This window comes from Crinia signifera, chromosome 7, assembly GCF_055691185.1.
Source record: "Crinia signifera chromosome 7, ASM5569118v1, whole genome shotgun sequence".
NCBI classification, from domain to species: domain Eukaryota; kingdom Metazoa; phylum Chordata; class Amphibia; order Anura; family Myobatrachidae; genus Crinia; species Crinia signifera.
This window is the reverse complement of record NC_139223.1, coordinates 190,603,905-190,619,479: the sequence shown is the minus strand read 5'-3', so window position 1 is coordinate 190,619,479 and position 15,575 is coordinate 190,603,905. Positions and strand designations below refer to the sequence as shown.

General features: G+C 47.0%; 1 protein-coding gene across 1 annotated transcript in view; it reads left to right on the top strand.

The window, feature by feature from the left end:
• MTX2 (metaxin 2) overlaps window positions 1-15,575 on the top strand; it is a 72,495-nt gene that overhangs the window by 32,156 nt on the left and 24,764 nt on the right. Inside the window, exon 4 of the mRNA XM_083154727.1 lies at window positions 4,885-4,957. Within this exon, the coding sequence (XP_083010853.1) occupies window positions 4,885-4,957 (73 nt within the window). The remainder of the gene's footprint in view (window positions 1-4,884; window positions 4,958-15,575) is intronic.

Genomic DNA, 15,575 nt, shown 5'->3' with positions numbered 1-15,575 from the left:
CCATGGAATGCTGTGCGTTCCCATATGCTAATGGAGCTGGCCGGCGCCCCCGCCCTTCTCCACCCCCCGCTCGGCGTGTGCACCCAGCGAAACGAATGCTCGCTGTGGGTGCACGCACCTTGTGTCTGCACATGTGCAAAAATGCGCATGCGCAGACACAAAACATTGGTCCTCCATGCGAATGCACGGAGGACCGAATCAATCTGAATACGGTCCTAGGTGCTTTCCTGCTGCTGCATTCCAGAACTGTCCTTCCCGGAGCCAGCAAATGGGCAACATGAGTTTTTCACGTTTTTTTTTTCCAGAATGTCGACATAGACACCGTTTAAGTGTTCATGTCACAGTATTATTATATTATCTCACCACGCCCTAGTCGATGGTAGGGCAGGAAATACCACCTGTCTGCACATGCCGGCTCAAAAAAACAGTGAAAAACCATGTCGACCTTTTGACTGTCAACCTAATGACCCTGTTGACCTAGACTCATGTCGACTTTCCTGCATGTTGACCTAATGGTGTCGCCCTGTCTAACAACTTGTTGGTGACCCAATGACTGTATCCCCTTGGAGGAAGAAGGGCCCTGCTGCAAGCTTATAATCTGTAGTTACACAAGGACAGGCACCAGTAATAGCATACTGTAGCAGTCCTACCAAGTTACAAGTCCAGAAGGGAAGCTATAAGATACAGAAGTGCCTCAGAGGGTTATGCGTGTGGTATATAAATATGATAGGCTGCCTGCAGAGGTGAGTTTTCAGGGAACGCTTGAAAGTTTGGAGACTAGTGGAGAGTCTTATTGTGCATGGAAGGGCATTCCATAGGGTGGGGGCAGCACGATGAAGGTCCTGTAATAGTGAATGGGAGCTAGTGATCCGTGCAGAAGAGAGACGCAGAACTTGCGCAGAGAGCGAGTTGGGAGACATTTGAGATAAGTGAGGCGATATAAGCTGGTGTAATATGGTTAATAGCTTTATATGTGAGTAGAAGTATTTTGTATTGAATATGGTAGAATATGGGCAACCAATGGAGGGACTGGCAGAGCGGATCGGCAGATGATGAACGTCTGGCTAGGAAGATCAGCCTAGTAGCAGCATTCAAGATAGATTGCAGTGGCCAGAGTCTGTTCTTAGAAAGACCGAGTAGACTGTTGCAATAATCAATATGAGAGATGAGTGCGCAGATTAGCGTTTTTTGCAGTGTCGTGTGTGAGATAGTCGTATTTTGGATGTTTTTTAGATGCATGTAACATGATTTTGAGACAGACTGAATGTGGGGGGATGTATGTAAACTTTCATACGAACAACCTAGTGATAGTATCCCCTCCAGGACCGAGAAGTACCATTGCTGCCAGCTGTGCGTCCCCTGTGGATATCTGCATGTAGATGAGGGATCCAGGAGTGTAGATTGCTGGTGGCAGCTGCTGTTGGGTGGGACAGGAGAGACCGAACACTAGAGTTGGGGGCGGAGTTGCCTGATGACTCTCTAGATCAGTGGTGTCAAACTCATGGCTCTCCAGCTGTTGTGTAACTACACGTCCCAGCATGCCCTGCAACAGTTTTAGCAATCCATAATATAAAATCTGTGGCAGGGCATGCTGGGATGTGTAGTTACACAACAGCTGGAGGGCCATGAGTTTGACACCACTGCTCTTGAGCGATCCAAGGAGTCTGATGTATCAGACAATACAACTGACTTTTCTTGGATCACTAACTGAGAGATCAGTGGTGTCATAAGCCTGACAGACAGCAACATGAAGTCACGGGCCACAGGTGGAAGACCACTACATTAGATAACAGTGGTATCAACAACATAGTGTCATATCCATGGGCCACAAAAATAAACTTTTTTTCCTGCAAAGAAATCACATATTAAAGCATGAATGATAGATCAGTATATTTAAATTGGGATGCGGTCATTTGGTCTACAGCATTATGGTCGACATGGATCTAGGTCGACATGGGAAAAGGTCGACATGGTTCTAGGTCAAAAGGTCATTAGTTCGACAGGTATTAGTTCAACATTGTCTAGTTCGACATGGAGTTTTTCACAGTTTTTTTACCTGAATGTCAACACAGTCTCTCCACCTCTCTGTGTCTCCATGCTGGATCCCAGGGTCCCAAAATTTATCTTACGTGCAGCCATTCAAGCTCCGATCCCATGCCCATCGGGTCAGATTGGAATATCAAACACATAAGATTTGGTCCGATTTTTCGGCCCGATCCGTCGGAATCGGGTCAAATCGTACCAAATCTCACTAGTGTATGGGGGCCTTAAGAGCCAACATCCTCGTTCCTCCTTGCATGGAATGTATTCTGTGTCCCCAGCATTACACTGGAAGAGTGCGTGTTAAATGACTAATGGCTATGAGGCTCGGCATTAAATCCGTTCCCGGGAATGTATTTTGCTGCTCTTCCCTTTTGGCTGCACCAGCAGAGTTCTGTCATTTCCCTGCTGTCTAACTCTATTATATGTTGGTGGATAACTAAAAGTCTGAAAGCCCTTAGATCATCCGCACAAGTCCCACCGTATCGCAGACACAATGTCTCCGGTGCATCCATGAAACGGCACGGGACGCATATAAAGTAATCAGACACAGACTAGACTTCATTTATTGTCCACATATTCATTTTCCATTAATCATACCATGCAAGTCTGAGAGGAAATTTCTGATTTGAATGTGTGGGATTTAAATGTCCATATTGATAGTAAATGGGAAATAACGCAAAGTGGTATTTATAGCCGGCCGGTTCCGTGTTTCCTAGGCCTGGATGATAAAATATAACAATATTGATTTTCTTAGGAAACAAAAGAACCGTGTAGTTTAAGGTTTGTGTTGGCCATTTCACTGCCCTGCTTTCCATATGCCTCTTACATCATTACATGTACTGTGTGTTGGGCTCGCCATCCTGTTGATTACAGCGATCCCTATTTGTACCCCCATCTTGATAACTGTAAAAGTTCTGCTTTCTGTGCCATCCTCGCTAGAACAGCAGGATCGGACTAGTGTCTAGGTCAACAGGTACTATAGGTTGACATGACCGTGCTCTACACACATTCTTATTTATTTACAGTTATTTATATAGCGCACACATATTCCGCAGTGCTTCACAGAGAATACATGAACATTCACATCAGTCCCAGCCAATTAGCCTATCAGTATATTTTTGGGATGAAACGGGAGCACCCGGAAAAAACCCACACAAGCACTGAAAGAATATACAAACTCTGCACAGTTATGGACATGGTAGGAGTCAAACCCATGACCTCGGTACTGTGAGGCAGTAATGCTGACCTTTACACTGTCCGTGCTGCCAGTATTGCAGGCTCTATGTGCTGCTAGAAGATTGCACTGTAGTGTTCACGCTAGGCTGTTTTACCGGCGCCCTGCTAAAACATCCCAGCCCGTTGGTCCCCGCTGCGGGCTTCCGGAGCTCTAAGGAGACACACAGCACCCACGTAGGTAACGGGCACGCCCTCACATAGACTTGGATGGGCCTGCCCACACTGGTGATGTCGGCAGGCAAGTCCGCCTACATTTGTGATGTCGGTGGGCCCACCCTGCCGCATTCAAAGTGCTCTTTGTCCTCCAGCACCCGTCCCTCTTTCGATGGTATCCGGACTGATCATGGATTGACTCTAGGTCGGCATTCTTCTGTGTTAGCCCACTCTTGAGGCGTGGGGTTGGAGGGCGGGGGCATTAGATGATCAATGTGTCCTTACTTCCTTCCATGTCTCTCCAGTCCAGATAAGCTAGTCTGTCTGGCTTCATTAAGTGACTTTTAGTGGGGTATTTATCAAAGATTGGAGAGAAATAAAATTCTAAGAGATAAGGGGTGAGGGGGGGGGGGGGTGTTTCTAGTTTACTCACAACTTAGCTAGTTCGCCCGGCCCAATGTTTTGGGGACTGCGCATGGTCTATTATGAGCATGTGCAGCTATACTTTGCGAATGGCTTTGGCGGCGTGCATACTCGCCGAGCCGTTCAGTCATCAGAGCAGGCCGGGGGGGGGGGGGGGGGGGGTTGGCGGATGGACAACAGCGGTGATGGGGCTCACCCATGGGAACGCCCACTGTTTTATGGTCGTTCCCACAGGTAAGCAGGTGGGCCAATGCCTGCCTGGGGCTTGCGGCTGATGTCACAGGAAGTTAGCCGCCCGCCCCGTCTTTGTGCAGGCGCACACAATTAAGTCAGTCGCCACTGACTTTTATTTGCGAAGGCAGAAGAAATAATTTGATGGCCGGCGACCATCGAATGCTTTCTCCAGCAGCTGAGGCATGTGAGGGGATGTGTTTAGGGATGGCCATCCCTAGATGTGTTTTCATTACACATCCCCTCGCATGTTACCAAGGGGAATTGGTGGCGCAGCTTACTGAGCCAACCTGAATCGCCTCCAAAGTGCCAACCAATCAGCTCCTAAAGCCGGGTACACACTATACCATTTTTGTTAACATCAGTCAAATCTTACGATATTGTCATTGACTGCATGTTCGGAGGGGTCTTGGTCACTGAATTATATCATTAACGATATATTTTTGTGTTTAACCTGCTGATCGTTCTCTTTGCAGCACCGCCGATATAGTTAATGATATTGGTAGTGCCATATATCTTACAGTGTGTTCGGGGCATAACTGTTTTTGAAACGCAGCCTGTAAAATGTCAGGCAGAAGCTGATTGGCTTATACTTTATCTCTCTCCGAGTTTTGATAAATACCCCCTCACAAATTGGGCTTATGATACAAATCTAAGACCTTGAATTCTTAGTAAGCATGTTTAATGAGCTGCTGCGTATTGTGTGTGTGTATATGTATATATTTTTTTTTATATATATATATTTTTTTTTTCCTGTTTGACTACAAAAGCTTTATCTATGTTTTCACTGTCTTTCAGGCCTTCTTACAAATGTGCAATCTGCCAGTCCAGGTGGTTTGTAGGGCAAACGCTGAATATATGTCTCCATCTGGTAAGCATGGTGCTCATTTAGGATGCTGGATTTGAAATGGTGCTGTGACTCCATAGCAACACCGCGCGAGCCTCCCAGTCATAAATATATCTGCATTACCACGCGCGCAGATTATTCTTCTCACAACTTGTAATTCTTGCTGCTGGAAAAGGGCTATAAAAATGATAAATCTAGGCGTGTTATTTTCACCTGTTACTGCCACACGTTTCCGTGTTTTACTTAGACAGCAATGATGCCTTTTTTTCCTTTTGCTTACAAGTGCATAAGTCACAGTCAGGAGCTGCTATATACGGGAAGCCTGCGGCCTTTATACACGTGGTGCCAAGCAGCAGCAAAATCACCCTTTCCAACTAATGCATCAATTGACTGTAAAATGTTTTCAAGCAAATTGAAAATATTCAGTTTGTATTGATGGAAGATATTAGTGTACTGTCTGAATAGTCCCAATTCTCCCCATCTGAACCCCCCCACACACACACAGATGCATCTGTGTATTGGTACAGCAGTGCTGCCCCTGTTCCCTTTTCTGCTCACCCACTGGTTTTTACCTTTCTCACTCTGCCTCTCCCTGTCACCCACTGTTTTTATCTGTCTCACACTCTGCCTCTCTCTGTCACCCTCTGCATCTCCCTGTCACCCACTGCCATGTTGGATATTGTGAACTTGGGTTGTGGTGGAGGAGGGGACCGAAATGATATTTTTGACCTTGGGCACCACCCACAAGTTCTGCCACTGCCGTCGGCGGTTCAGACTCGGTGAGGGAATCGCCGCATAGATGTATGGGGGCTTTTCTACACTGTGCTGGCTTAATAGAACGTCATCAGAATATGACACGTTTGTCTTTGCAAGTTGTCTAGTAATTTTTTACTATGGTTTATACTATATGAGGTCCAATCTATTAATAGCGATATCTGCAATAATCTATTGGGGCGAGGGGGGCGTTTATCGCCATACACACAAATAACCAAATTGGCTAAGGTTGGTCTCTTAGGTACCCTTAGATCTGGCATTGCTGGATAAGTATAGACACGCACAGTTTTCTATGAGCATCCCCGATTTGATAGGAACATAGAATTTGACAGCAGAGAAGAACCACTTGGCCCATGTACACGCATGCACTTACACCCCAGGGTTAATTTTTTGCTGTTGGGAGTAAATTACCCTACTCGTATATTTCTCTTTCAATGGTCCTGGTGACACAGCTCAACACTGGGATGTAGGAGGGTCCGAAGGAGCCAGGCACCTATCCTAAAGTTTTAGAGGGTAGGCTCCTCCCCTACTGCATCCCTGGACTCTTCAGTTCGTGTTAGGTGCCCACTGGAGTGGGTGCTTTTCTAAAGGGCTGCAGGAGCAGCCGAAGAATTAGAGTAGTTAGGGGATTTTTATTGTTTTATTAACTTTTACCCTAGCTAGGTAGGCACAGTGTGAGGATTCTCATAGTGAATCCTCACACTGCTAGCGCAGCAGGAGCTGACAGAAGCGCGTCCTGTCAGCTCACTGTGCACAGGGGAGACACTGTCTGGTCTCCCTGTGCAGCGCTTATAGCCTTTTCTAAAAGGCTGCCTGGGCTCCGGAGTACCCTGAAACCGGCTCCACATTTAGGTGGGGATCATGGGGGACAGGCGCTCCGTGATGGCGGCGGCCATTTTATGCGGAGCTTACACGCTGAGCTCCTAGATGAGAGGACAGCAGCGTTGTGACAGGCATGTTCCAAGTGATCCCCATTTGAGGGGGAGACACTGGAACAAGGAAATCCTACCTAAGGAGCGGCTAGCTGGGGGTGGTTGGCGCCAAAAGGTCACGGACCCCGCAGCAGCAGGGACTTTGGTCTCTTCCTTCACTCTGACTTTGGCGCCTTTCAGAACGCTTGCAGCGGAGCTGAGCTGGCGAATTGATCCTGGCAGAGTGACTTGGATTTCCTGGGCATCGCTTCCCCGCAGAGAAACCTACAGACAGCTAAGTGACTGGGTGCATTGACTTTGTATAAGCGCTTGTACAATTGTTTGCACTGTGTATACTGTTAGATATACAATTATCACTTGCATCATGTCTGAGCATCAGGCTGTGGTTTTGGGGGAGGGAGCCCTTAATGCACTGAGCGCGTGCAATGTTTGCACACAAAAGTTTGTCCCTGAGCAGATGGCCAAGGGGGGCTTATGTATTACTTGCGCTGATGTGAGACCCATGGGCAGCGATCCCCATAGGGCAGAGCATATGGAACCTGCGTGGGCCAGGGCCCTAGGCAGGTCAGTAAACGCTTTGGTGCAGCTTTTGGACAGGCAGAGTGATGGGCTGGTAGAATCACAGAGACCTATGCCATCATCTCAGCAGTCGTCTGGCTCCTTGCCTCTTACCCAGGCAGATCCTGCACTGATTCAGGTGATGCAGGATACTGCAAAAGGGATTAACAGGTTCAGTGAAATGCTGGACAAAATGGATGATGTGGCAGGGACCCCTAGAAGGTCTTATGCTTTAACTACTGTGGTAGATGAAGAGGAAGGAGAGTATAATGACATCCCCTGGGATCAGGGTGATGATTTGGAAGAGAACTCTGCTGCTGGTATAGAGGATCTCATTGTAGCTGTGAAGCAGGCTTTAAAGCTGACTGTGGAGGATAAGACTCCTGTTAAGGGTGTTTTTAAGCGACAGCGGAAGGAGGCTGTTACTTTTCCTTCAGATGAGGGGTTACAGGAATTATTAGAAGGAGCTTGGAAAACTCCTGATAAGAGGCTTCAGATGCCTAAGCGATTCCTTAGTCTGTACCCCATGCCAGAGTCTCATGCGGAGCTCTGGGAAAAGGTCCCAGTGGTGGATGCTTCAGTGGCACGTTTGTCCAAGGCTACTGTATTACCAGTACAGGGCGGTGCAGCTTTCAAAGATTCTGTGGATAAAAAGCTGGAGGGAAACCTCAAAGCTATCTTTGAAGGGGTGGGGTTTACCTTAAGGCCCCTTATTGCTTCAGCCTGGGTCTCTAAGGCCATGATAGAGTGGGCTGGTGAATTATGCACCGTGCTGCAGGCTGACCCTGGTGCATTACTGCTTGCAGAAAAGATTAAGGCAGCAGCAGAATATGCAGTGGAAGCAGAGGAGGAAGCTATTAAAATGGCTACCAGAGTGTCCACAGTCTCCATTAATGCCAGGAGAGTGCTTTGGCTTAAAGCCTGGGAAGCAGATAATGAGTCCAAGAAGGCTCTGGAAACATTAGCCTTCAAAGGAAAGGTACTCTTTGGTACCGAGCTAGAGGAGATTATAAAACAGGCCACGGGCGGCAAAAGTACATTCCTGCCGGCCTCCTCAGCAAAGCAGATGTCAAGATTTTCTGCTTTTAAGCCGTCCTTTCGGCCCTCCCCTAGAGGTGGTGCGTCCTTTCGAGGACAGTCTTTCAGGGGAAGGTTTCAGTCCTCTAGAGGCAAGACACAGAAGTCAAAATTTGGCTCTTTTCACAAGAAGCCAGCCACAAAGGGAGAGGATAAACCCTCTGCATGACTGTCAGGGGCTTCGCCCGACAGTGACAAAAGTGGGGGGGCGTCTTACACTCTTCAGGGACGCTTGGACTGCTTTAGGCCAGGATGCCTGGGTGTTAGATATTATAACACAGGGTTACAAAATCCCTTACAGAGGGCCGCCTCCGAAGAGGTTCATCCCCACATCCTTACCAAAGGAGGCACGGCTTCGTACAGCTCTTGTGAGAGCAGCTCACTCCCTTTTGGAGAAAGGGGTGGTTACACCAGTCCCCAGGGCAGAGTGGAAGAAAGGCTTTTACTCCACGCTGTTCCTGGTGCCCAAACCAGACGGGTCTTTCAGACCAATACTAAATTTGAAATCCCTAAATGTTCATTTATGGGTAGACCATTTCAAAATGGAGTCCCTACGGTCAGTACTCCTGAGTCTGGACCAGGGAGAATTTTTGGCGTCCATGGATGTCCAGGACGCATATTTGCACGTTCCTATACACCCGGAGCATCAGACCTTATTGAGGTTTGCCATAGGAGACCTGCATTTACAATTCCGGGCGTTACCCTTTGGGCTAGCAACCGCGCCAAGGGTATTCACAAAGATAATGTCAGTAATGGCGGCGGTGCTGAGGCTCAGGGGAATCACAGTCATACCCTATTTGGACGATCTCCTGTTCAAAGCAGAGTCAGCAGTCTTGCTGCAGAGTCATTTGGCAGAGGCCATCAGTTTTTTGCAGGCTCATGGCTGGATTTTAAATTTGCAAAAATCTCAGTTGGTACCGTCGCAAAGGCTCCAATTCCTGGGAGTCATACTAGACACCCATCTTCATCGGGTATTCCTCACGGAGGTAAAGGCCAGGGATCTGGTCACCCTAGTCCAGGAGATTCTCAGGGCTCAGAGCATTTCAGTATGGAGGTGCCTCAAGCTTCTGGGGAAGATGGTGGCGTCATTCGAGACGCTTCAATTTGCCAGGTTCCACTCTCGGAGGTTCCAATAGAACATCTTGTCAGCCTGGTCAGGAAACACTTTGACCATGAAATCCGAGATGATAGTGCTGTCTTCGGACACCCGAGAATCCTTGAAGTGGTGGACAGAAATAGATTCACTTCAGTGGGGTCGGTCATTACAGACCTGGGACTGGTTGATAGTAACTACCGACGCCAGTCTCAGGGGCTGGGGGGCAGTAGTCCTGGATCTCAGGCTTCAGGGCCTGTGGACGGCAGAGGAATCAGCGTTACCAATCAACATCTTGGAGCTGAGAGCTGTCTGGAAAGTGATTTCCTTGGCGGGAGACAGGTTACAGAACATCCCTTTGAGGATTCAGACCGACAATGCCACAGCTGTGGCGTATCTGAATCACCAGGGAGGTACACGCAGCAGATTGGCCATGTGGGAGGTGTCCAGAATCTTCCTATGGGCGGAACAGAATGTTCCAGCTGTATCGGCTATATTCATCCCGGGGATAGAGAATATAGAAGCCGACTTCCTGTGCAGGGAGGAGCTCAAGGAAGGGGAATGGAGCTTACACCCTCAGGTGTTTCACCAAATCACTTCGAGGTGGGGAACTCCGGATGTGGACCTGATGGCATCCAGGATCAACCGTCAAGTGCCCAGGTTCTATGCCAGAACAAGGGATCCACTAGCGGAGGCAGTGGATGCCATGACTATTCACTGGCAGGGAGATCTCCTTTATGCATTCCCACCTGTACCAATGTTACCGAGACTTCTAAAGAAAATACAAGGGCAGAAGGTTCCAGTGATCTTAGTGGCCCCAGATTGGCCAAGGAGATCCTGGTACTCGAGGCTTCAGAGGTTGTCTGTGGACTCATGGCGTCTACCTCTGAGACCAGACCTTCTAAGACAAGGCCCATTCAATCACCTGGATTCAGATCGATTGATTTTGACGGCCTGGCTATTGAAACCATCATTTTAAAAAGAAAAGGGTTTTCTGACGCAGTAGTACAGACGATGATAAAGGCCAGAAAAGCTGTATCTTCGGCAAATTATTATAGAGTCTGGAAGACTTACATTCGATGGTGTGAGAGAAGAAAGGCTCATACATCTCATTTTAAGCTATCAAGAATGATGGAATTCTTACAAGATGGTTTTTCATCGGGCCTAAGCCTTCAGTCACTGAAGGTGCAGATCTCGGCCTTGTCCATCTATTTCCAGAAAAAGATAGCCATTTTGCCGGAAATTCAAACTTTTTTACAAGGAGTATCCAGGTTGAAGCCTCCATACAAGCAACCAGTAGCTCCTTGGGATCTATCACTGGTTTTGGAATGCCTTCAAAAGGCACCTTTTGAACCTTTAAGGTCGGCTGACTTTAAGTTTCTTACGTGGAAGCTAGTATTTTTGTTAGCAGTAGCATCTGCTAAAAGAGTTTCAGAGTTGGGAGCTTTATCATGTAAATCTCCCTTCTTAATTTTTCATGATGACAGGGCTGTTTTAAGAACAGTGCCTCAGTTTTTACCGAAGGTGGTATCTACCTTCCATTTAAATCAGGAGATTGTTCTACCTGTGTTTCAACCCCCAGAGGGTTCTAAGAAAAGGGACAAATTGAGAACTTTGGATGTTGTGCGTGCCTTACGCATATATGTGGACAGAGTGAAGAGTGTCAGGAAGACTGACACATTGTTGGTATTGTATGACGTACACAAAATTGGTTGGCCTGCATCTAAGCAGACTATTGCTAGGTGGTTGCGGTCTATGATAGCCTTTGCTTACACCAAAGTGGGTAGACCAGTACCGGCCAAAATAAATGCGCATACCACCAGGTCAGTTGCCACCTCTTGGGCGGTTCGACATGGGGCCACAGCAGAGCAGGTTTGCAGAGCTGCCACTTGGTCATCTGTTCACACATTTGCCAAATTCTATAGATTCCATGAGTTCGCGTCGGAGGACGCATCATTCGGGCGAGCAGTGCTGAGAGCTGCAGACCTGAGCGTACCCTCCCAAAGGACCGGCTCTGGAACGTCCCAGTGTTGAGCTGTGTCACCAGGACCATTGAAAGAGAAAAAGGGATTTTTGTAAGAACTTACCGTTCGAATCCCTTTCTCTGATATGGTCCTGGTGACACAGCGATCCCTCCCTTACGCTCAGTAAGTATGCCAGAATTTCATGATGTTCATGTTAAAATGGTTAAAAGTTAACAGTTTCTGTTATAAAATGTGCAGATAATGTGCAGGTGTTTGTACTGAGTTAATGTATTCCAGTGGCTTTGAAAGTTGAACTGAAGAGTCCAGGGATGCAGTAGGGGAGGAGCCTACCCTCTAAAGCTTTAGGATAGGTGCCTGGCTCCTTCGGACCCTCCTACATCCCAGTGTTGAGCTGTGTCACCAGGACCATATCAGAGAAAGGGATTCGAACGGTAAGTTCTTACAAAAATCCCTTTTTTTGGATTGTGAAAGAAACCCGAAGTTAACCCACACAAGCTCCAGGAGAACGTACAAACTCCACACAGGGCCACAGTGAGATTCACACCCAAGACCTCAATGCTGCATATCTCCAAACTTTTTAAACAAAGTAATTGGGACTCCCATGTGCTTCTGTGACCTCTGTGAAAAGGGCGTGGCTTCATGAGAAATCATGAAGCCACGCCCTGCTTGTCATCACTGTTGGGGGCATGGGCATCGCTCTGCGAGCTGCTGGCATACTTTCCGTTCCTCTGTCTCCTGCGAATAGACACCATGCACATGCGCGCAGCATCTATTCACCAGTGCAGCGAGTGACGGCCCCACACCGCAGGACACTGCTGCCTGCAGGTGGGATACCGAACTGTCACAAAAAATCATGACTGACCAGTGAAAATCGCCAGTTGGAATTGGTAGTGTGAAAAAATAAAAATGAATGATAATGACCCTTTGACCTCGGTAGATAAGAGATATCAAATGTGGTTCCTCCACTATTTTTCCCTGCATAGAACCCAGCTTTTTACCTAAACGTATGCGAAGACTCCTTAGAAATGTCCATTATTATCTGCATTTCAGTGAATCGGAATAACGGTGTCACTCTCGGTTATGATTATTGGAAACCTCAGCATATTGCACCTCCATAACACACAAGCTATGAAATACTGACTCGAACATTGGATGTATCGGCTAATCCTAGCCCTGCTGATCTGTGCACTATTGCCGAGATCGGTAACTCTTTAGAAATCATGCTTTGATGGCTCTGCATATTCTCAAAATATCTAACAATAATAACCACTCTACTGCTGCTGTAGGTGTCACAATAAAGGGAATATTGATCTCCAAGGGGAAGGTGCTGAGCTGACTTTTCTCTAATGGAAGGCTTGAGCAAGGATACAGTGCAAGAGTTATTAAGGCTGCTGAGGCCAAATGCTTCAGCTATAGTATTGGAAAGCAGTTAGTACTGCTGGGAGACCTTGTCCTTTGTGCCAATACTTCGCAACAGAAACAGATTAGGAGACACATAGAAGTGGTCATCTCTGTGCCTGCCCATTTGTTTAAATCTCGTGTCCTGCGATTAAATCTCCTGTCCCACAATTTATTTATTTGGTTTTAAACGGAACAGTAAAGTGGCCTACACACGGGGAGATGTAGTGTTCACTCTAGGTTTTTGTGCGGGCAGGGGGGTGGACCGGGTCTGCCGACTTCACAAAAGGACGTGCCCAGGTTGCGACGTCACAAAAGGGGCGTGCCCAGGTTGTGACGTCATGAAAGGGCGTGCCCGGGCTGCGACGTCATTAAAAGGGGGCGTGCCCGGGCTGCGACATCATTAAAAGGGGGCGTGCCCGGGCTGCGACATCATTAAAGGGGGCGTGCCCGGCCCCGCCGAAGTCACTGTGCTGCCGGGGAACAGGCTGTTTTAGCGGGGTACTGCTCGAGGGGCAGGGCGCATTTTGCCCTTTAAAAATCGGGCAGGGCGCATCGCCCCGCTAAAACAGCCTAGCGGGAACACTAAGATGTGCTGAGTGTTCACACTGTGTCAGCACTGTGCGCTGAGCAATCTGTCAGGGCCAGTGTTGTCCTGTGAGAACTCTGGCCCTGACTGATTAATATCCAGCATGCTCAATATTACTCACCAGATTATAGCGCCACACATCGCTATGGCCCCTACACACAGAGCGATGTAGGGCCATTTTCTAAGCAATCTAGTGAGATCTGGTAGAAAATGCCCCTACATCGCTCAGTGTGTAGGGGCCATAGCCATACGCGGCCATATCGCCCGGTGATTACTATCCAGCATGCTGGATGAATCTATAATCGCCAGTATTTCAAGGAAAAAAGCTGCATTTAGCGGTGAAACGCGTAGTCTCTTGCACCCCAACTGGACCGTTATTAGGAGAAGTCACCCCAGCCCATTGAGGTGTCCACTATTTATCCGAATCCAGCGGAGGTTCCACACAGTTGGACCACTGCACAGTGGCACCCATACTCTTCTACTCACCGAGGCTCAGAGATTCTCTGGAGGAACGCCACCTCACAAGGACCCGGTTCCAACATAAAGAAGTGGAGAGAACTTTTACCCCGCATACTGGAATTTGTTTACAAACATCCACACCTACTTGGATGGCCTTCCCCAGTACTGGTGGATAAAAAAGGGTGACTATCCGTATACTCAGGTCCTCTATACTGAATATATTTTATAACTTCTTTTTTAATACATTTTCACTAACTATTTTATTTCAATGTATTGTCCATACTACATGTCGTTTTAAATTTTTATATTTTAAGACATATTCATGTTACATTCAGTGCAGTTGTAACCCTTCCTGTACTTACCTGTGTAGTGTAACTTCTAAAGTGATGCACTGCCGCACAACCTGGTTGCCGGGCAGCGTTTGAGGCAAGCGATGCTGGCACGCGTTTTGATCCCAGAATCGTAGCATTGGAGGCTACAATCCCGGGATTGACCACCCTAGTTGCAATGAGTGTTTAAGTGATTGGTACAGTTACTGATTCCTCAGAATACTACAGATCTGGAATTAACAGTTGACATATGCCCAAAGTGACTTTGGTGATTCAAATCACAAAGGTTCCAGTCCTTCTTTCTGAATTGGGCAGTTGGCACACGTGCCCATATGCAGTTGTCAAAATAGAATAAAGACCTTGAAATATGACAAAGTGTAACAAGCAACTCCTTGGTATTTATTTATAGTTCCTTATATAGCGCAGCAGATTCCGTTGCGCTTCACAATTTTAAACAGAGATAAAACAAACTGGGTAACAACAGACAGACTTGGTGGTAGGAGGGCCCTGCTGCAAGCTTACAAACTATAGGGATATAGGAGGGAAACACAAGGACAGGCACCAGTAATAGCATAGCTTGTAGGTCCAGAAGGGAAGCTGTATAATACATAAGTGCCTCAGAGGGTTATGCGTATGGAACTTAAATATAATCAGCGCTTACCTGAAGAGGTGAGTTTTCAGGGAACGCTTGAAAGTTTGGAAGCTAGTGGAGATTCTTATTGTGCGTGGAAGGGCATTCTATAGGGTGGGAGCAGCCTACTTTGTATCACGTTTTCCATGTAATTTGGACTTCTGCATATACAGGCACTATAACAATAATTGTTAATCATTTGAATTCTTTCAATCTCTTTTATTTATTAAAGATCAACTATTCATACATGTTTTCAGTCAGTGAGCTCCTTGAAGTAGCATCCCTGTGGGACCATAGCACCATCCATGTATACCAGGCAGATGTGTACAGGATTGTTACATGCTAGTGTATCCATGACAGGCAGCCATTTTGTAGACCTCCAGTATTCAGCTTATGAGTTCATTAGGAACGGTTCCAATCAGTGATTCTACACAAAAGACAAAAAAATGCAATTTTTTTTGTCATGTACACTCATTCAGGACGCAAATCCAGTCTCTATTCACAATGGACTTTATTTCGTTTGGCTGTTTTATGTTTATAGAGCATTTCTATCTAGAAATTTGGAACATTGGCCGCAAGATTCCTGAGGTAATCAGTGTATTCTAGATACAGTAATGTATGTCCCCCCTCTACTAGAGGAATGTTTGGTGAATATGGATGCCAGAATATGAAAAGATCCATCCACCAGGAACATGGCAGAACTGTCTGAATGAAACCTTTGACTCCTTGCAGTTCAAAAAGATCTACATGCCTTTTGTAATACACTTCAGAGTATGGATGCAGATGAGGCCTTTGTTGGTGCCATGTACCTTATCCA